We start from the raw sequence: 22386 nt of genomic DNA, 5'->3' as shown, positions 1-22386 counted from the left end.
ATAACGTGGCCTTCACGTGAGAAAAAAACACGACAAGAAGAACATCTTCTGCTGTGGAGGTCACGTGTTTCCTGTCAACTGTGGAGGTTTAGACAGTGGTGGACAGTAGTGAAGTACATTTACTTGAGTACTGTACTTAAGTACATTTTTGAGTATCTATACTTTACTTGAGTATTTGTTTTTTTTCGAAACTTATTACTTTCACTCCACTACATTTCAAAGACAAATATTCTGCTTTTGACTCCACTACATTTCTAGGAAGGTTGTTGTTACTTTTTGACTAAGCCTTGAAGTCAACTGTTGCTGTTTTTTCTTTTCTAAAATGCAATTGGTCACATGCTGTGTTCCTCACAGAAGGAAACAAATCACATAGCTCCTCTCAAATGGGACTGATGTAAAAGAAGGAAATACATCATCCAGGTGCTCTCTGTAACAAGAACAAGCAAACTCTCCATCTGTCATTCAAACAAAAAGCAGTAATGGTGACGGCAGGAGAAAGACAAAATTAAATCTCAAGATGTTATTATAATTATTCATTATTCCAGGTAGATTTTAAAGTTGGATTGTTTTTATTGGAGTAAAAAATACCACATAATTCATGTACGAGGGTAATTCAAAAAGTTCTGAGACAAATTGAAAAAAAACTTTATTTATGAAAGATACAAAATAATTTTTCAACATAAGATCCACCTAACTCAATACACTTCTGCAAGCGATGTTTCCACCAAGAAATTCCTTCTTGATAGAATTCTGGAGCTTGTCTAGTCAACCAGGTCACAACCTCCCTCTTCGCTTCAAGTATGGACTGAAATCTTGTTCCTTTCAAATGTTCCTTCAACTTTGGCAATACGGCTCTAGAAGGTGAAGAGTCTCCATAAACATTTTGCAAAGCTTCAATGATTTCTGTAGGTTTCCATTGAAGTTTTGTTAGAAATTTGATGTTTGCTCTAACTTCAAATTGGCTCATTTTGGACGGTCAAAAAAGTTGGTTTTGTAATATGTAACTTGGAACATTGAATAACAAAGTTAGAATGCTGTAACTTGACAAATTTGTTTATAAGTCATCAGTGGTACGATTCAAGGTCATTTTGTTACACTATTTTGACTCAGTTTGAATTTATGTCACTTGTCTTAGAACTTTTTGAATGCCCCTCGTATATACTGCCTCTGAAGACAGAAAGAAATCTCAGTTTTTTAACAGACAGGAGAACTCTTTACAGTTGGTTTCAATCTAATTTTATGCAGTGATTTTAATACAGCTACATCAGGAATTGACAACAGCTGTCCGTTTTGTTTTTGATTGTATTTCTATGCTGAAATTTTTATAGGTGTGTATATAGACTTTGTGTAGCAGAGAGGTTCTACAAGCAGGTCAGTGCATCATCAGGTGGTTTCAGAGAGTTACAAGGTTCTGTAAATGCATTGTGAAAACGATACAGCATGTACTGATATTAGAAAATGTACTTTGTAATTTGTACTTTTGAAAACTAAAAGTTTGACTGAGCAACTTTCACTTGCAGTTGAGTAATATTTGACCAGAACTATCTATACTTTGACTCAAGTACTGGGGTTGAGTACTTTGTCCAGCACTGGGTTTAGATAATGAATACATTTTGTGGATATATGCTTTTTTTATTCGTGTGCAAATTGCAAATTTTAAGAACCAAACAGCGAAAACTCGTAATGTGGCCTTGACATGTAAAAAAAAGACACGACAAGAAGAACAATTTCCGCTGTTGAGGTCACGTGTTTCCTGTCAACCGTGGAGGTCGAAGGTCTGCAGGCAGGTACTCTTGAATATCTATGGGTTGTGAGCAAATCAAACACTTGGGGACGTCATCTTAAGCTTTAGGAAACACTGATCAATATTTTTTGACGTTTTCTAACATTTTATAGGCAAACAATGATTAATCAAGGAGATAATGGACCATTAAAATAATTGTTGTTGCAGCCCTGATTTTACCATTGTTCTTGATAAAGATGTACACTATACATATTTTGACAAATGACATAATAAAAACATTTGAATAGCATAAATGAAATATTTACTCTTCAAATGAGAGATTTCATTTTAACAAAAATTCTCACTAAAATTGGGGCAATTTTAAAATTGTCTGAAATTTTAAAAGATGATTTTGTAACAATAGACGTTTTAGACATGAAATAGTAGGATTAACACAAATGTTATATTAAGGTTCCGTTCCATTCAGGTCAAAACAGAGTCAAGGTGCTGCTGTTGTTCATGTTTGCTCACTGGGAATTAGTAGCATTTGTAACACCTGTGTTTGCCCAATAAGGCAGCCATAAGAAAGGGCTGTGCATAAGAAATGTTAAGTGGATATATACTGAGTGGATGTCAGTCCAAGGCACACCTGTGCAATATCATGTTGTTTAATCAGCATCTCTACATGTCACACCTGAACAGGTGGATGTATTATTAAAAGTGTTGCGTTCACTATACTCCGTTACATTCGAGAGAAGGTAGTGATCTCCAAAGCTCGGCAACTCACACCAAAACTATCTAAATGCACAACAGCTAACAGGAAAAATAAGTATCTTTGACTTTGAAGTGAAATGTCCCTCTACAGTTTATTATAAACATTACAGTAGTCTAATATAAACGATTGTGTTCTCTCAAGCCCTACAGACTCCTAGTCCACCAACACGGGTGTATTCATTTCCTAATTAGACCTCGTCTCAGATGGGATGTACATGTAGACTGCTTAACTTATATCGCACTACAAGATATTAAAAGTGGAGCACACATATTGGTATCTCTAAAGTTATCAGTGACTTTTACAAGTTAATATTTAGTTGAATGAACAAGGAGAAGTCCATAACTGAAGCGTGCTCAGTTTACCCGAAAACTTGAAACAGTGTTTCTAACATTTTAATGACCTGCAGCTATGACTCATACGTCTGCGGGTTTGTTCAAAATGTAACCTTTTGCTGTATACTAAAAGCTGTCAGTGCAAACAGTGTAAGCATGTGTAACGCTTAGTGTGCGCAAAGTATTTACAAACGAGCTATTAACTTATTTTAACTACTTACCAAATCTCTCTTCTCTGCTGAGCTGCAATTGTTTAGATATTTGTCAGGAAAGCTACTTCCGCAGTGTCTCACGCTCTGTGGCTGTGTGCGTTTGTTTTGCGTTACAAATAAATATGGAAAGGCTGCGACGAGCGGGGGCAGAAACTTCTCAACCCGCCTGTCTGTCGAGTTAACCGGCCAAGACGCCGCTCGGCGGAGATATCTCAAAAGTGAAAATCAAACGTCTCCAACCATATTGACACTACGTCAGAGTCTCTGAGGCCACGTGACCGCGAGTAGTATCAGAGGTGGTGTTGCAGTATGGCCGAGCAAGCGGTGACAGAGGACGGAGGGTAAGTGAAGTATTTACAGTTAAATAAATCATATTTACTGTGTCAATTGTCTTGGCATTGCAACGTTACTGTAACGCTTAATTCTATAAATTGTGGCAAACTTGTAACGTTATGTTGTTATCATACGCATAAGTTAAAGAGTTAAAACATGTCAGCATGTTTCATTTGTTTAAACGCTGAAAGAGTCAGGCACTATCCTGAAGTTCAGGTAAACACACGGTGGTCAGAGGTTGTTACATGACAATGAATATGAAACATGTTATAACAGGTTGTTGCTCTTACTATGTCGAAGAGATCTCGAAGATAGCGTGTTTTACACAGTGCACTTTTACACTTGTAGGTTTAAACATGGTATCTGCTATAGGTTATGTTTCAGAATAGATGACGTTGTTTAAATATCACGCCACCATTAACTACAGGGAGCTGATGTAGCATGTTATGCTAATGTTAAATACATACATTTGTCATCTACTACTGACAGTGAGCCTACTGTCATCTGTCAGCCAGTGGTCTTTGCCCTCATCCGCTTCTTCTTTCATTTTGTTCTGGCTTCAGGGTTGTTCAGAGAATGCTGTCTGTTGTTGGTGTTCCCAGTCTGGTCAGCGGTGTGTGGGGATATGTGGACACTACAGTGCGGTAAGTGTGTTCTCTGTCTATCTCTTACTATAAACCTTAAAGTCTCCTAAAGTGTTTTGGTTAATGCTCCCACAGTTGGATGTTTGAGCCTCAGTGTGCAGATTGATGGGTGTGCAGAGTTAAATGAGGCTGTTTTCACATTCATCTGCTGAAGGGAGAGCATTTCTCTGTGCTCGCATTAAAGGGACAGTTCATCCCAAAATCAGTAACACAGATTATGCCCCTGGCCTATAGTGCAATTCATCTATGGAGCTATATTGGGGTCAAAAGTTTTGTACTTGAAAAAATAAAATTTGAAACTGAAAATTCAAGTTTTGATCTTGAATTTTGAAAAATACATTAGCGTATTCAAAATAAAAATAAGTGCACAAGAAAAATTTTCAGGTTAAATATAATTATGATTCACTCTGGTAATTCTTTTGAATAAATTATTAATTTTCATTTTTCACTTTCATATGTTTTGATATTTGAGATCTTATTTTTTTCAGATTCAAATCTTATTTTTTACAGTTTCAAATTTTTTTTTTTCAGTTTCAGATCTTTATTTTTCAGGTTCAGATCTTTTCTTTTCAGTTTCAGACTTTTGACCCGAATTTCGCGTGGGGGGCGTGGCATCAACTGAGAGGGGTGTGGAATCATGACAGACAGCTTAACAAAAAGGCTGGGGACCTTCCCCTATCACGTTGCCTTCAGGGAACGTAGGAACTAAAACAATTCAACTCAACACTTCATGTAGGCTACACCAGGTGATTGGCAGTGAAAAAACTGATGTCAGTGACAAACTTCCATTTGCACGGCGTGCAGGAATAAATCTGTTTTAATTTTCTCTGTAAGTCTAAAGCTGCTAATATGTCACTTTATATACGTTTTATATTCTTTAATACGTGGTAGGTTTGTCCAAACATCGCCTTTTTTGAAATTTAATCCGACGTTTTCGGAGATGTGAGATGTGAAAGCTGTTTTAGACAGTAATGAGGACCAACTGCAGAAGCGGGGGGATAAATTATGCCAGATTGTTCACTTCAACAGACACACTTTAATGCTTTCCACGTAGTACTGTGAATGCAGCACAGTGTCCGCTCGTAATGATGGCGTCCGGCTCTGCAGGCCGATCTGCTGGAGCAGCACACAGGTGAGACATGTTCAAAATGAGAGGTCGGTTTGTGACAACATGCAATGTTTCTGGTGTCTTAAGTGGTGAATTGGCAAAGCTGGAAGTTAAGCATAGGGCTAAAGCACTCGCACTGACACCATGCATCTATTTGCGATATAAACTCAGTAGGACTCGCGATCAACAACTAGCCAGAGCCCCGTTTCCCAGAGCCTTCGTAGCGCTACGTGCGTCGTAAGTCTCCCTTAAGGTTGTCCTTAAGGGAGACTTTAAAATACAACTTACGACGCACGTAGCGCTACAAAGGCTCTGGGAAACGGGGCCCAGAGCCATACCAGCTGCGGTTTTGTTTAGCGTTACCATAGCAACCGTTTATCGTGTTCTTGTTTATTTGCATGTCGCTAGCTTTCTTCTTTACACTCATAGTGTCACTCATACACCCACACACTCGCACACACATCCCGTGTCCCCCATTTTGATTTATTATTTGAGGGTTGTTGTTTTTTTTTTGGTTTGTTTTTCATATTCGTTATGTCACCTGTAACACAGAAATAGCAGGGCATCAGATCAGTCTAATTATCTGGTAACCCCATTTGAAGTCCTGACCCAAGGTTGGGAACCACTGCTGTAAGGAGTACACTTCACAAACACTAGCTGATAGCATTAGGCCACATTCATCCTGTAGCATGGATCAACATTTTCCACCGCAGGCTGCTGCATGGTGTCAGTGCGAGTGCTTTAGCCCTATGCTTAACTTCCAGCTTTGCCAATTCACCACTTAAGACACCAGAAACATTGCATGTTGTCACAAACCGACCTCTCATTTTGAACATGTCTCACCTGTGTGCTGCTCCAGCAGATCGGCCTGCAGAGCCGGACGCCATCATTACGAGCGGACACTGTGCTGCATTCACAGTACTACGTGGAAAGCATTAAAGTGTGTCTGTTGAAGTGAACAATCTGGCATAATTTATCCCCCCGCTTCTGCAGTTGGTCCTCAGTACTGTCTAAAACAGCTTTCACATCTCACATCTCCGAAAACGTCGGATTAAATTTCAAAAAAGGCGATGTTTGGACAAACCTACCACGTATTAAATAATATAAAACGTATATAAAGTGACATATTAGCAGCTTTAGACTTACAGAGAAAATTAAAACAGATTTATTCCTGCACGCCGTGCAAATGGAAGTTTGTCACTGACATCAGTTTTTTCACTGCCAATCACCTGGTGTAGCCTACATGAAGTGTTGAGTTGAATTGTTTTAGTTCCTACGTTCCCTGAAGGCAACGTGATAGGGGAAGGTCCCCAGCCTTTTTGTTAAGCTGTCTGTCATGATTCCACACCCCTCTCAGTTGATGCCACGCCCCCCACGCGAAATTCGGGTCAAAAGTCTGAAACTGAAAAGAAAAGATCTGAACCTGAAAAATAAAGATCTGAAACTGAAAAAAAAAATTTGAAACTGTAAAAAATAAGATTTGAATCTGAAAAAAATAAGATCTCAAATATCAAAACATATGAAAGTGAAAAATGAAAATTAATAATTTATTCAAAAGAATTACCAGAGTGAATCATAATTATATTTAACCTGAAAATTTTTTTTGTGCACTTATTTTTATTTTGAATACGCTAATGTATTTTTCAAAATTCAAGCTCAAAACTTGAATTTTCAGTTTCAAATTTTATTTTTTCAAGTACAAAACTTTTGACCCCAATATAGCTCCATATTAATCAGTCTGGATTATTTTGAGTTCTGGAGATATCAGCTGTAGAGATGTCTGCCTCCTCTGCAGTATAATGATACTAAATGGCACTTGGCTTGTGGTGCTCAAAGAGCCAAAAAAAAAAAAATTGAAAAACAAAACAATGTCTCTTTCTAAAAATCTGGACCCGGTTATTCAAGATAATCCACAGACCTTGTTGTGAGTACTACCATCTAGTTCCATTATATTGGAGATAAGGCAGATATCTCTGTAGGTGGCCGATATCTCCAGAACTTGGCAACTCACACCAAAACGGTATATGATGGATAAATAGCGCTACAGGTCAATCTAACACAACAAGATTAGATAATAAATTTTTGATTTTTGGCTAAACTGTCCCTTTAAATCTCAATTTAACACAAATGAGAATGATTTTGTGACATCACAACACCATATGTGATGTGTAGGTTTGTCACAGTAACTACTATTGTTGGATGATATATTATCCTAGAAGAAACTGAGAAAAACATTTTTTAAGAGCATTTTAAGAGCATTTTATGCCACTGAAATAATAATAATATAATAGCAAAATAATGTAAGTACACCCTGTCAAAGAGCATTGAACTTTTGAAGAATATTAAGAACACTCAGACATTGAAATTGGAATGTGAAAAAATGTTAAAATATCTGAAATAAATTAAACAGAAATAAATTAAAACAACACATCCACAACAATAAATAAAATGGACTCACAGCTTTTGAATCAAGTCCATTTAGGCTTATTCCTCTAAATTTTCTGGCTGGACGTACTGTTAACGTTCTATTATCCCTCAGTAACATGTTTTCACCTCACTTGTATTACTATCACTATGGGAGTATGTGTCTGTGTTAGGTCTGGGCAATATGGCTTAAAAAAAAATATCATTATTTTCAGGCTGTTCCACAATACACAATATATATGCTGATATAGCTACACATTTTCTCTAAAATAACACAAATTCTCAAATAGTGCAAGGATATGGTGATGCTATAGAATCTGATGTATTTTACTACCCAACAGTCTATAAAGTAGTTAGGGATGGGCAATATGGACAATGGTGCTATCACAAAATATGAACACAATGAGATTTTTGACAAATAATCATTAATAATGTGGATATCATGACTGAGTGGGTAAAGACAAATGAAAGAACAGCTAGAACAGTCTGGTAAGTTCAGAAGATTACATCATTACTACATTTACTTATGGTGTGTCAATGGGCGATATATAATGTATAATTCCTTGTTGTGTTAGATTGAATTTGTATTAATTACAGTACAGTATGGGGTAGTTCAACAGTACGTCAGAAGCAATGTAATGCAACTGCATTTTTTCTGTACATTATATCATAAAATATATTTAATGCAAGCCAGTAATGGTTTTAGATTAGATTTGCTGTCATTTAGGACATGAGAAACATGTTAACATTTAGAAAAGATGATGGTGTCTGAGGAAATGTAGGCAAATGTGTACAGCAGGATAGCACAGAGCTCAAAGCCAACTTTTTTCCCACCTTTCAAAAACTCACAAGGGGGATTGCTGACATCGTTCCAAGGCAGCCAATATTTGTTTATCTTTATTTTTTTGTACATAGCAATGGTTCTCATACTTTTCTGGCATGCCCCCCTTCAGAAGCTGAAAAAGGTTCAGGGTCCCCACCCTCACTTTACATGAAATTTGTATTAATTACAGTACAGTATGGGGTACAGTATGTTTTTTTCTTGTATCAATCATTAACAATGATGGGGAAGCAACTGATAAAAAAAAATATCCAAGTTGAATTTAAGTCAGCATGATAGCATCAGCAAGTTCTTGTTTATTTTCCCTATATAAATCATTCAGCTTTGTTTTGCTCCATATTTTTCCCCCAGTCATCCACACAGCCCCCCTACAATGGCTCTATGCCCCACCAGGGGGGCTTCACCCCACAATTTGAGAACCACTAGCCGAACACAGCAGCCCTGCAATGCATCTTACCTTCATGAAGGTTATAAATAATGTTCAGTTTTGTTGAAATTATGGTAATTTTGGAGGCTGTAATTGGCAATACTGTCAAATTCTATTGTGCTATACTGAGAGGTGTTTCTTTCCAGCACCTCTCAATCAACAACTGTACTGGTAATGATGTTGTGGCAAAATCTAGAACACAGACAACACAAAAACAATTATCTCGACAGGGTCACCTAATGATTACAACAAGCCCAGACACATTAGTAACATAAAGGCCCCCTCCAGTGAAAATCCCAAAATGTGCAGTAAACATGTCTTGGTATTTCTTGCTTTGAAACTGTGTTGAGCAAGGACAGTCTCAAAGAAAAACATATTCAGTCAGGCTGAGTATATGACGACATCAACCTACGGGCCAATCCCGGTAATCAAGTGGGTGGCCCTATACATATCATTCGAGGCAATGCCCAGCTCACAGGAAAAGCCGGATATAGCTATAATTACTGTGATTAGCTAGAAAAACAGAGGAGAAGCCAGGTGCAGCTACTTCAGGGTAGGGGTGGTGGTTGAGAGGTGTTGAGTGTGCTGAGAGGGTGGGAACTATTTACGTATTCATGATACATTGAATACTAAATAAAAGCCAAGGTGTAGAGCTATATGTAAGCCATTTTAGCAACAAATCTGAACTCATTTTGAAAAACAAAAACATAACAAAACGATTTATTACTTATTGCAGAGCATTTTATATTGTTTAAAACATGACTGGAGGTGGACTTTAATATTTATCATGACAAAGGATACTGGTCTGGTCTACTGGTGCCCAAGTCAATCAGGGCCCCGTTTCCCAGAGCCTTCATAGCGCTATGTGCGTCGTAAGTTGTATTTTAAGGTCTTCCTTAAAGTTGTCCCAACTCTGGGAAACAGCCCGTAACCTTAAGGGAGACCTTAAAATACAACTTACGACGCACGTAGCGCTACGAAGGCTCTGGGAAACGGGACCCTGATTGTTTGTGTTATTGTGTGACTTTGGTACTTTTCTTACTTGATCATTGGTTACTTACTTAATGATCAATTAATTGATTAATCGTGCATACAACATATTGCATGTTCTCTGACAACATTGCACAGCCAAAGAAGCATATAAAGACATAAAGGACTACATATGAAACACATTTACTTGAATATCAGATAACGTGTAGCATGCTCATAAAATAATCTCTATTTTATTAATTATTATATTTCAGATCTTTGTTTGATGGTAGATCAATTAAATTTGACTTGAACCATTGAATTCTTAATGACCAGTTGATCAACCATCAATCAGTCATTATCATCTCTAATTAGTTCAGATTCACTCATAAGTTTGAGTATGAAAGTGGAACTTTTATTTCTGGTCACTTAAAGGTTTGTGAATAAGAGAGCGTTATGCATGGAGTGAATACGGAATATCGTGTGTAGCAAACTAATTGACAAAAATGTGTGGACTAACCAGAGAAAATGGAGACATGTATGCAGAGTATCAGGATCTGGCAATTTTCCTGGTTTGACTTCTGCTGTTTCTTCATCTGTTTCCTTTTCACACTTTATTTTGAAATCTCCACACATTGTCAGTCAGGGGTTTCCCAACATCGCCTCATGAGCTAACTGAACAACATTCTGTTGAAAATAAAGTCACTTCCTGAAATAGTGATTAAACAACCAAAGGATGTTTTGTTCATCAGTGCTTTCGTTCCAGCTTTGCAGTCTGTAATATTCTGCCACCTAAACCACACTGTGTCAACAGAGCCTGCCTATAAGTATCTTTTGTTCTATACAGATTAACTGACACTGAGCAGCTGATGCAGAGGTCATCAGATGTAATGCTCTGAAACACAATAAATGCTAACATTCAGGCCTTGTGTTCTCATGTGCTCTTTTTAATATACTGTCTAACTTGTACCCTATGCTGTTTACATCTGTTTCAGTCTAAATCCTTTAATCCTACACTGCAGTGACACCATGTACCTGCTGTAGTTCATAAAGAAAATGCTTATAAATAAACTGATGATTGAGGTGGATCTTGTCTGTCTGTCTATGTAGGTGGTGCTGGATCCCCAACTGGCTGCCGTCATGGTGCCCCACCTCTCAGATGAAGCTACAGACTGCAGAGGACATGATGCTGCGATGTAAGGATCAGCCTCTCTAACTATTAGTGTACACATATGACTGTCAGAATGTGGAGTTTTATTGATGAAAATCATAATAATTAGATCATACAACTGAATTCCTGCTATTTATGTACAGTGTGAGACTTGCAAACAGTGGTCACTCACTTACTCACTCAGCCCCTCACTCACTCATTCAGTCATACTCGACACATATTGAAATGACCCTTCTTAAGTCCTGCTCCTTTTTTGCTTGACCTCAGCCAACTTTCTCCTTTCCTGTTTCCTGTTCTTAGATATGCCACATGCTAGGCTCGTCTATGTTGACGAGAAAACCAAATTTTGAACATGGTTATAAGATGTTGCTGGGTGACCTGTAAAATATAGCAAAACACTAATTAACCAGCTAGATATTCTTCATCAATTGTTAACTAGCTATTTAGCCATGCTTTTGCTAACATTAGCTTAATTAAGATGTGACTATGTTGCTTTTACAGGTCCCCCAGCAACATCTTTTAATATTGTAAATCCTTTCCTCATTTCTAATTTTCCAGGAATGATTGAGCATACAAAGAACAGTCCTGCAAAGGTTGGACTGTGAATTTGTTTCATTCAAATCATTGTGACATTAAAGGATATTTAGAATAAGTTCATTATTGAATCTGTTATGTTTTTATATTTTATTTGAACTATTAGCTCCATGATACTGATTAGCTTGCTATTTGAAAATTACTTAATTAGCTAATGCTGCTAAGCAACCAACTTCAGATCCATGCTGCATAAAGTTACAACTGGCTTACTGACTGGTTGGCTGTCCCTGCTTTGCACCGCTTTTGGCTAATAGAAAGCAATCATTAGTTATGCACTTTAACTTGACATCAATTGTTGTTTGCTAAAATTAACACAGTAGATAAAGTCATGGATCCTTTGGTGTTTCCTAGAAAAACTGTTCTGGTCCTTTACATAAAAACAGTTATAGGCTGCTGTAGTCAACTGAGAAAGTTTTTTAAGTTACATTACAGTCCGTGTTATAGTCAATGTTAGTATAGAATATGAACAAATCTTATTTGTGAATATTGTTTTATTCATAATTGTTTGTATCATAAAAAACATGTTGTCAAGCCATTTTAGAAATAAAAATTAATGTATATAGTATATATAGATATACTCTGTGTAGTGTATCTTCAGTGCACTGTGGTCTTGTTTGGGTCTTGTGTGTAAACATCACACTTAAACGAGATGTCAATTCCAAAATCAATAATGATTGGTCACATTGGCCAACTACTAAGTAAAGATTGCGTGATGCAAGAGGTTGTGTAACTGTATCTTTAAATTATCATTTTCTCTTTCAGTTAAAAGTAATAGTGTCAAAAATATTCCTTTTTATCTTGACATTCCTCTCTTTCTTTGCTCTTCCCTTTCTTTTCAGGTGTAGACAGCACTTTCTCAAAACAGTTCATCTCCATCTCCAACAGTAACAGGCTGTGGACCTTGACCTTTAGCAGTGAAGGTGTCAAAAACAAAACCCCCTTGGTTCTGCTCCACGGGCTTGGAGGTGGTGTAGGCCTTTGGGCTCACAACCTGGATGTTCTCTCCCAATGTCGGCCCGTCTTTGCTCTGGACCTGCTGGGCTTCGGACAGAGCAGCAGGCCTCTTTTCTCCGCAGATGCTCAGGAGGCAGAGGAACAGTTTGTGGAGTCTATAGAGCAGTGGAGAGCCAAGATGGGTCTGGAGTCCATGATACTGCTGGGACACAACCTGGGAGGATACCTGGCTGTGTCATACTCTATTAAATATCCAGGCAGGTCGGTGCAGATTATGGGATTTCTCACTATAGGGTTGTGTTGTTTTTAATTTAAAAGGGATCTTTTATCCTGGGGTGCTGATCTTGTTGCATTTATGTGTGAGAAATGTCACACAGCAGGCAAAGCAATAAATGTGCAAAGAAATATGGTTGTAGCTCAATATGAAACATTTAATAAATCAGACTTTTTGACTGATATTAGGAGGTTTGCTCAGCTGGTGACACTGAACTAACAATTTAAAACACTTAAGTCACACAATAATACAAACTAACTGACTGAGGCGACAGTAGACCAAAAACTCTTGTGTTCCGCAAGGTAATATTCAATTTTTTCCAGAGGAGGCTGGTTGTTTTAGAGACAATAATATTTTGCGTATATACCTTATGTTTGATTTTCTTATAGGTGTGCCTCTCTCTGCTGGCTAAAACACCTTTCATGGCTGAATAAAAGGCCCAACTAAAAGAATCTATATCAGTGTACATTATATTAACAATATCTTCACCATTTACTTTGATGTCAGACAACCTTTTCTGATGTTAAATAAGCGGAATGTCACTCTCTCTCTAAACCAAACTATCCCTTTTATAATTCATTATTCTATTCATGAAACATGACATATGGGTCCTGCAATACTTTGTCATGAAATTAAACATAAATATAATAGACATTAGTATTCTATCATGGTACAGCCCAGCAATTATATGCTGTAATTACTTTTTAGGTTAATTATTATTACACCTTTCATTTTAAAAAGGCATATAAAATAAACAGCAGTTTGTTTTAAAGCATTCAGATGAAAATGTTGTTTTATATTCATGTTGGTGGCAAGCCTGTCGGTAATGGATAATTCCTGTTTATTACAGCTAGGGTCATCATAGTTTTTGCCTTCACTCCTTTCAGTAATACTTAGAAAGTTAGTTGCTGAGATTAGGGAACAAGGTTCCATAATAATTGGATGTGCTTAAAGTGACTATATTCAACATTTTTCCAATAACAATATGTCGGATGACAATGTGAAAACAGTGCAACCATGTGTGAAAGGGGTTGCTCACAATGATGAACCTGTAGAGAATTTTTACCTGAATGCTCCACCCACCTTTATAGAGATTTATAGTGAGTTTCAGCTCATTATTTAGCTGTCAAGCTGAAACTATACTGTTCTGAGTCACTCTCATAGCTCTCATAGCTTTGTTTTCAAAAAAAGTTGTTCAAACCCACTGTACACAACCTCTTCAGCAGCAGACAACACAGATAAAAGAGAGTGAATGTTGGAAAGATTAACAGAAACACATGAAAAAGTTGCTGGATGTTTAAAATAAGAGTCTGTTTGCTAACAAGGTTGTCATATCAACTTAAAAAATTTGATGATATGTCAGTGTTGTGTTAAGTGGTCAACCAATATGAGGTTTTCAATGGCCAGTGCTGATGTCGATATTTTAAGAGCTGATAGCCAATATCAAAACAAAGAAAAGTCATGTATATTTATAATAATAATAAGGCTTCTACTGAAGATTTCAGAACATGACTGGACTGGGTAAAAGAAAGTGAGGTACAGTATGTCAGAAATCACGTCATTCAACTGCAGAATTCTTTTCACTATAACATAATTTATATTCAACTCTAGCCTGTAACTGTTTTAGATTAGATTTGCTGTCATATAGGATGATATAAACACGTGAATGTTGAGAAAAGACAATGTTAACTTGAGGAAAACCCAAAAGAGAGAGAGCTAACATTGCTCTACAGCTGACACTAACATGATTGCCTATAGATGTGTTTACAGAGATTACAGACAGTTTTTTTAAATTTAGTCAGGCTTGTGAGCGAAGGTTCTGGCCAATGTTGATTTTCTCAAAAAAGCAACAACAATCAGCCGATTAATTGACCAACCAATTAATCAGTCTGTCACTAATTGTGTTGACAGAAGAGTCCCAGAAAAAGAGAGAAAGTGGACATGGAGCTGGAGATTGTGTGGGAATGGTTTGGTTAAGAACCAAATTGTAATAAACCAGAATTATCCTTTCATAATTTGAATCAGAGTCAGATTCATCGCCATGTAGGTTTGCACATAGAAGAAATTTGCCTTGGTGTTTTTGTGCAAAACAACAGACATAGTAAACAGAAAAAATAGACAAATAAAAAGCAAGGACGGCAGGTCAGGAAGCTTGAATAGAAAATAGAAAACTGACAATAAAATATGAGAAAATATTATGTAAAAATGTGCATAATATGTTATGTAAATGAAAGATACTTCACAGTATGAGGCAAGATAGTAAGCCAAAGAAAAAGATGATCCAAAAAAGATGTATGTTAATGTAACACATTTAGTCAGATGGCATAGATCTTGCAAGTGAATCAAAGAGTTCGTGTCCTGGGTTGGAGGGGTCAGCCACAATCTTTCTTGCTCGCCTCGGGGTCCAGGAGGCGTACAGGTCGTACAGGGCAGGCAGATTGCAGCTGATCACTTTCTCGGCTGAGCAAATGATCCGCTGCAGTCTGCCCTTGTCCTTGGCAGTGGCAGCAGCAGCAGTGTACCAGATTGTGATGGAGGAGGTGAGGATGGACTCAGTGACAGCAGAGTACAAGTACACTGTCCCTGTCTTTGGCAGGTTGATCTTCTCCAACTGCTCGAGAAAGTAGGTCTTCTGCTGAGCTTCCCACAAATGTTAATAAACACAGAGGAGAGACGCATACTCTGCCCAGAAGGAGAAAAATGACTGTGTTATGAACAGTGTTATGAATAATGATCATGCCCTTTTTGTGTTAACATGACCGTAGCAGAACACGCCAGCGTGTGTACAGGATATAGTCGTAGCAGTGTGCCTGTAGGTGCTGGCAGCCTGCGATAACAGCAGTGTCCTCCAAGCCTCTTCTCCTCCCACTAGACTCTATCTCTCCTGAATCATCTCCTCTCGCTGCGTCTCCAGCCCCCAGCTTCCAGCCGGCTCTCCCCAAAGGATGTCTGATAAAATGTCCTCAATCCCTTATCGCCCTCCTCCATCACTAATGCTAAAATAAATCCCTCTTCCTCTCCCTCTTATTGTTATCTCAGTGTTCCAAATGGCCTTTAAGTTCCAACACGAGTTGCTCTCAATCACAGACATATGTCCTTATTTAAGATGATATGTGCTCATTTTGAATTCTTAAGGCCTAAAGAGAATATTTATTTATTATTATGTTATTATATTATTATGTTATTATTTAGACCATGGTATGTGGTTTAGTCTGACATATTCCAAAGCTTTTACCATCAGTCCTATTGGCTCTGATAGCATTGTGTTCATCGAAGTAATTGTTTAGATTTAGGAGCGTGGTTACATCAGTAAAGTATGTCAGTTCAACCAGGAAGTCAGTGTGTAAACTGCTACTGATGTGTACAACTGTACAACAGTTTGGGTAATAATTTTACCTTCTGGCCTTCTTTTCTCTTCCGTTTGTGTTTGACTAACCCCGAGGTTTGTTTAAGATTTGTTTAATCATTAATAGCACCAGTCTGGTATCACATTTTGCCTGTAATTTAAAGATGAATTAATAGATCCGACCATTTTTGAGCAGTGTAACAAGCTAAAAACACAAGATTGCCATATTGTGACCTGAGTATGTCATAGTCATGTGCATGTTTATGAAACATTGTCCATTTATACAATGTGGACAACACACATTTCATGTTGTTAATGAAAGCAGAGTAATTTTCAAGCCAGGAATCCAAAACAGTGAGCTGAAACATGCATGATAACCCAATAAAGCTGAGGAAAACTGCACAATTCATCATTACAAGCATTTCAGTTTATCAGTATGAATGTTTATTTCATTTACAGTTTTAAAAGAAAATTTGGCTTGTACAACCTGTTTTATGTTCTTAGATTTCATTCTTATTTGTTCAGATAACTTTTCATCGACTTACTGTAAAGATACAATAATATGTCATCTGAACAGGGTTCATCAGGCCAACAACACAAGAGATTAGACCTGTTATAAAAAAATGTTACCTAAATGTCAAAACCACTTATTTGGAAATGAAAGGGAAAGTATACTGCCCACTTACATAATGTTCATAATTTTATAACACAACAGATGATTATGACAGATACAGCTGAGCGTTCACATTTGTTTTTCAAATTGACAACTCCCATAATTAAGTTAATCTGAGGGTTTTTAACAAGCTGTCTCATCATGTGATTTCCTCGTGTTATAGGTCATAATGGACACTGTTGTAAAGTCAGATCTAACACAGTCATAGAGTTCAGATTTTATCAATGACATCGGTATCTCAAAGGTTATTATAACTTAATGTCTGATGGCATAACTTAACGTGGTGATGCGAGACATATTTACATGTAATCAAAAATAAAAAGAAAACTCCCTGTATCTAATATTTAAAGGAATAGTTCACCATTTTGGGGAAGATGTGTATTTGTTTTCTTGCTGAGAGTTAAAAGAGAAGATTGATACCACACTCAGGTCTGTTAATAATGAAGCTGGAGTCAGGACATATTCGCTGAGGTTGCCCCTGACTAGGAGTCCCAAATGGTTGCCTGGCAACCTCAAGGAGACAACAGGACTCCAAGAAGTCAGTAGACCCTCCCAAAAAATAGTCCAGTACACAACCCTGTGAAAAACGACAAATTTTTCTAATTTTTACAGTTTGGCTTTTGTATTGATTTAAACAAATGAGATGTGATGTATTAATTTGTTGAAATTTAGAGGTTTTGGTAAGCAGATTTTGCTGTATTTGGACAAAACCAATCCAAGCCTAAAGTAGTATTTGTGATTTAGTGTCATGCTATCTTCATATTTTGAGTATGGTCATGGTATCCATCTTCTCAAACATTTTCCAACATGTTGAACTGTTCCTTTAAGTTGTATCAAGGCATGTTTGTGGGTCTGTATAATCCATTTGACATAACACAATATTAAATAAGGTGAAAATGTATTTCTGTGGCCTACAGAGTAAAGCACATACTGCTGGTGGAGCCCTGGGGTTTCCCTGAGCGTCCAAATACGGAGGAGGCAGACCGTCCCATCCCGGTGTGGATCAAAGCCCTTGGGGCCATGTTCAGTCCATTCAACCCCCTGGCTGGCCTGAGGCTGGTTGGACCGCTGGGTAAGACTGGAAAATAAGGTGATAAAATATAGGACATTACTACAGCAAAGGCTCCCAGCCTGTTTATATCAGCTACATTAGATGAAACCATAATGATCCCCAGGGGAAAACTGGGTAGGGGCTTCAGCACAGCAGGATACAGCGAATAAAATGGGGCAAGTAAAAGCAGAGCAAATAAAGTAGTGTCACAAATAATAGAACTGTATATTTAATGGGTGATTTGTTCTAGGTTTTCCAAGTGGAAACTCCCACTGTACATTAAAGCACTGATGCCCTCTCCTCTCTTAACCTAGGAGGTTTATATGTAGCAACTTCAACATGCAGAATCCTACATCAGGTCACATGGAATATGGAATATTAAGAGTGCCTTGGGAAAACATTTTGACGCTAGAACATACATACTTGGACCAAACTTTCCTTGTTAGGATTTGAATACGTAGGAACACTACTGGGAAGATGCAGAATGATACAAAAAAAAATGTCTGCACCCTTTGAATGAGAAGTATGAAAATGGAGAATGTGAATGCAGAGTATGTAAAACAGTAGCTGAGCATCTGCAGAGCAAATGAAAGAGAAAATGTTTGCAATATGAAACTGAATGACAATGTTGTATTAGTAATTTTGAGCACATTGTTATAGTGGCTTTGTTTATGTTGTTTTAAGTTTTTTTTTCTATTTTCTGTTCTGTTCTGTTTTCTTAAGGGCAAATGCCAACATCTGGGGTGGAATAGCTGATGTGATTATCTATACCTTCATGGCAGAGACAAACATAATTTTGTTTTGGTGGCTAAACCTAGCCAAGTAGTTTTGGTGCCTAAACCTAACCAGGTTTACCTTGTGAGGCGGCTGGATTCACAAGCTTACATGAGAATGCATCATGCCAGCCAATTAGTGTGTTAGGAGGGACTACTGGCAGCTATGGGCGTGGTTTTAGATGTAACAACAGCAAGGCGCGTCTATGGAAGTGACTCATCTCGAACAAACAATGGCAGCTCCTGAAGAGTTTAGCATAGATACAGCAATAGCATCAGTTATTTCTTCATTAAACAAGAGCAAAGAATGGCACTCAAGTCTTTTCATGTTGGAAAAGATGTTTTCAGTCTTCCCCAGACCGGCTTTGGCAAGAGTCTAATCTTATTGATTAATGTTAGCCCATAGTAGACATGATAGACACATGGTTTATTTCAATCACCTGCCAAGTTTTTTTTTTTTTTTACTGGCCAGTTTCCAAACAGTTTCTAAGTCCTGACCCATTTTATGTGGACCTTTTCACTTTTTTGGCTAAACTAGGGGACTGCTGCATAACTACTCTCATCCAGTTGCAAATAGACACATTTCTTAACATACATAAAACGAGTTTGACTGTTGATTAAAGCTAGTCATATAATGAACACACCAGACCACAAGAATTCTACAAGTCAAAGTGTGGTTCATTCTGGTTCATCCTCTAACCTTGTCTCAGTTATTAATAATCATGTAAATAGTAATGAGGCCTCGTCTCTTAATGGCTACATGCTTGGTTTTGACACTTGAGTGTCTCCTCTGTGGCCCCTGCAGGTCCTACCCTGGTCCAGACTCTGAGACCTGACTTCAAGAGGAAGTTCTCGTCCATGTTCAGTGATAACACCGTGTCAGAGTACATCTACCACCTGAACGTGCAAACCCCCAGGTCCGTCCCTCTGTCTCTGCCTCGCTGTCAAGTCTCATTAATACCTGCAATGAAAGTGATTTATTCATTACCTTTGTTGCAGTCATTTGAGAGTTTTACTGCCTAATGTTACGCCTTGTCGTCAACATTTGCTCCGCTGTGCTGAATTAATAGCTCTTCTGTACTGTCACAGCGGGGAAGCAGCTTTTAAGAACATGACCGGTCACTACGGCTGGGCTAAGAGGCCGATGCTACACAGAATGGACCAGCTTCATCCCGAGATCCCCATCACCATCATCTACGGATCTCGCTCCAGCATAGACAGCAACTCAGGCAGTGCCATCAAAAAGATGAGGCCACGCTCTCCTGTTGAGATCATAGTAAGTTCATGGTGAACTGGATGAGAGAGAGGGGAATGAATTCACTTTACTCTTTCTGCCCTGTTATGACCTTTTCCTGCCACTTTCCCTTGTGTGAGTTCATGTTGGAGTCACCAGATTTCCTTTCACTTGTTAATGAGATGAAAAATATACTGTAGCATATATTTATTTTACTGATGAAAAAAGGCCAACTTTACCGGCAGGGTTGTGGTTATTATTGGTGAGTAATCAATTGAAATGTATCAGATATCGATTTGTACTTATTTATATTTGATAATTGAGTTCCCAGTGTTTCCAGAGAATCCTCACCCAAGATTTCTGGGAAAAATACGCCTTTTCTAAACCTCATTAATGCTTCCATGTAGCTCTCATAGTTACTGTGGTCAGTAAATTACCGTTATTAGTCATATAACTGCACATTTTTCATACAGTGGTGTATTATTACTTTCTTGCTATACTGGAAGCAAAAAAGTTTTTAGTTCCTGTTCCATAATTTCTGCTAAAATAAATGGTTATTCCTTCCCTGCCACTGGATGCAGTAATCAACTTCAGTCAGCACTGATGAGATAAGACTAATAAATTCATAAATGTTCCTGTATAACCAGAGACATAGACATATATAAACACAGTATCATATGATTCTCTTTTTGAGCTTGAGTTTCAATTACTGTTCCCAAGGTCAAAAACAAACTTCCCTGCTCATAGTACAAAATGTCAACCACCATAAAGGACAAATAAACATATTAAGTGGGAATATGTGCGATTATTCAACTAGTCAAATGCGTAACCACATTCAGCACAGGCATGAGGCCGTTAACCTGCGAGGAGAGCAGGGTGCTGGTGCTAGCACTGCTAATGTTAGCCACACTTGGCAAACCAATATGACATTGTTTATCACCCCAACCTGCAGACGCTATGATGCCACTTGGTCTGAAAAGTTAATGCTGTTTTAATTTACTGCTTTTAGCTCGTCTAAATTTATTTTTCCATTTAATCAACAGGAAAATTAGTCATTAGGAACATCCCTAAATTTAGAGCTATATACACTGAAAACACTGAATCATTTCTTCACCCACTTATAATAAAGAATTTGTTATATAAGTCCTCTTTGCTACAGACAAGCTATTTCGATCTCTTGTGATACATATTTGGAAAAGGACACTATAATTTAATAATTTAATAATAAATAATTGTATAGGGTGTCGATTAAAAGTAATTATGTGTCATAAAGGGTTGTGAAACTAACTGAAGTGTCCTCTGCACTGTTACGTGATAACATAACTATTTTAACTACAAATGATTTAAAATTGAACATTTCTTTAATCTTTGTTGTATAACATCAATAACCCAGAGACAGTGCTCTGCAATATAAACTCTACTTTCTTTTATGGCCTCTCATAGTATATTACTTCCTGTTTTTAATCACCCTCTGCCCTTCCTGTTCTCTGTCCTCTCTGCAGACGATCCGTGGAGCTGGACACTATGTATATGCTGACCAGCCGGAGGACTTCAACCACAGAGTTTTACAAGTGTGTGACAAAGTGGCCTGAAGCAGAGACGAGCCTGGTTGCTGAACTCTGGAGGGAAAAAAAAGGGGAGCCTCAATAATGGACATGTGAAAACACAGGATCTCTCTTCCTCGGAGCAGGGATAAGGAGTGTTTGTACATAAAAGGAGCAGTTTTAGTTATGACTCATATGTCGTAAAAGGCTGCAGTTCATGTGTTATGTCCCCTGACCACTGATTCAGTCATATTCCTAGAAACTGTGAATACAGGCTCTGAGATGATATCACTGATCAAGTCCCCTTTTGGCTTTTTACTAACATTCATTCAGTTAACCAAATCATGCCTGTGGGCCTGCATTACATGCTCCTTTTACATGACACTGTGCAGCACTCACATACAGTAGGTGGTGCTGCTGCAGCCACTTGATTGAAGCATTAGTTATACTGTATTTTCTCAGAATTGCCTCACTCATATGCAGCATGAACGTACATCACTGCCCGTACAGTATGTGGCCTTCAGTAGGTCCTGTATGTTGGATCTAAATCTGCAAAAATATCTATACAAATTTAAAAAGTTTATTTTTATATCATGTGGAAATACTTAAAATGTGAGCGTATACCTGTATTTTTGTTGGAAAATGTTTTAGGAGGGCCTCGCCTTCAATGATATCACACTGAAACAAAATCAGTGTCACTGCATTCAAAAAGCTCAGTTACAGTGTCATGTGTTTCCTGTATAGAGCTTGCCCTTTGATTTGTGGTTTTTTCATATGACTCTGTAGGACATCACTGCATCAGCACCAGGAAGCTGCTGTCATAGATTTATCTGCAGCTAAAAATAATCTAAAAAATAATCCGCCCTCTGTGCTTGTTTTTTTTTCTTTTTAAAGTCAAAAGTTAATTTCAGTAGCATTAATTGTGACTGTAAACACATACCAGCTGTAGAGTAACACAGAAGGCAGCCCTCAGACCTTTTTAAC

The 22386-nt window shown here is 37.8% G+C and overlaps 1 protein-coding gene across 1 annotated transcript; it reads left to right on the top strand.

Moving 5' to 3' along the window:
* Nucleotides 1-3225: 3225 nt before the first annotated feature.
* Nucleotides 3226-21576, top strand: abhd5a (abhydrolase domain containing 5, lysophosphatidic acid acyltransferase a). Its single transcript, XM_084725884.1, has 8 exons — nucleotides 3226-3383; nucleotides 3939-4019; nucleotides 10899-10984; nucleotides 12393-12768; nucleotides 17718-17872; nucleotides 19430-19541; nucleotides 19714-19900; nucleotides 21361-21576. Exons 1-8 carry the CDS (start codon nucleotides 3352-3354, stop codon nucleotides 21448-21450), a joined length of 1119 nt encoding a protein of 372 aa, XP_084582010.1. The 5' UTR covers nucleotides 3226-3351; the 3' UTR covers nucleotides 21451-21576.
* Nucleotides 21577-22386: the final 810 nt, after the last annotated feature.

Source organism: Lutjanus erythropterus, chromosome 9 (genome assembly GCF_056507025.1).
Source record: "Lutjanus erythropterus isolate fLutEry1 chromosome 9, fLutEry1.hap2, whole genome shotgun sequence".
Classification (NCBI taxonomy): Eukaryota; Metazoa; Chordata; class Actinopteri; order Lutjaniformes; family Lutjanidae; genus Lutjanus; species Lutjanus erythropterus.
The sequence above is the reverse complement of the archived record's forward strand: the minus strand, read 5'-3'. Positions and strand labels throughout refer to the sequence as shown.

What these genes read in the sequence shown, in the direction of transcription:
- abhd5a (XM_084725884.1), top strand. Translation starts at nt 3,352, where the DNA reads ATGGCCGAGCAAGCGGTGACAGAGGACGGAGG. An exon ending in TATGTGGACACTACAGTGCG is followed by an intron (nt 4,020 to 10,898) that starts GTAAGTGTGTTC and finishes CTGTCTATGTAG; the next exon opens with GTGGTGCTGGATCCCCAACT. An exon ending in CTGAACGTGCAAACCCCCAG is followed by an intron (nt 19,542 to 19,713) that starts GTCCGTCCCTCT and finishes GTACTGTCACAG; the next exon opens with CGGGGAAGCAGCTTTTAAGA.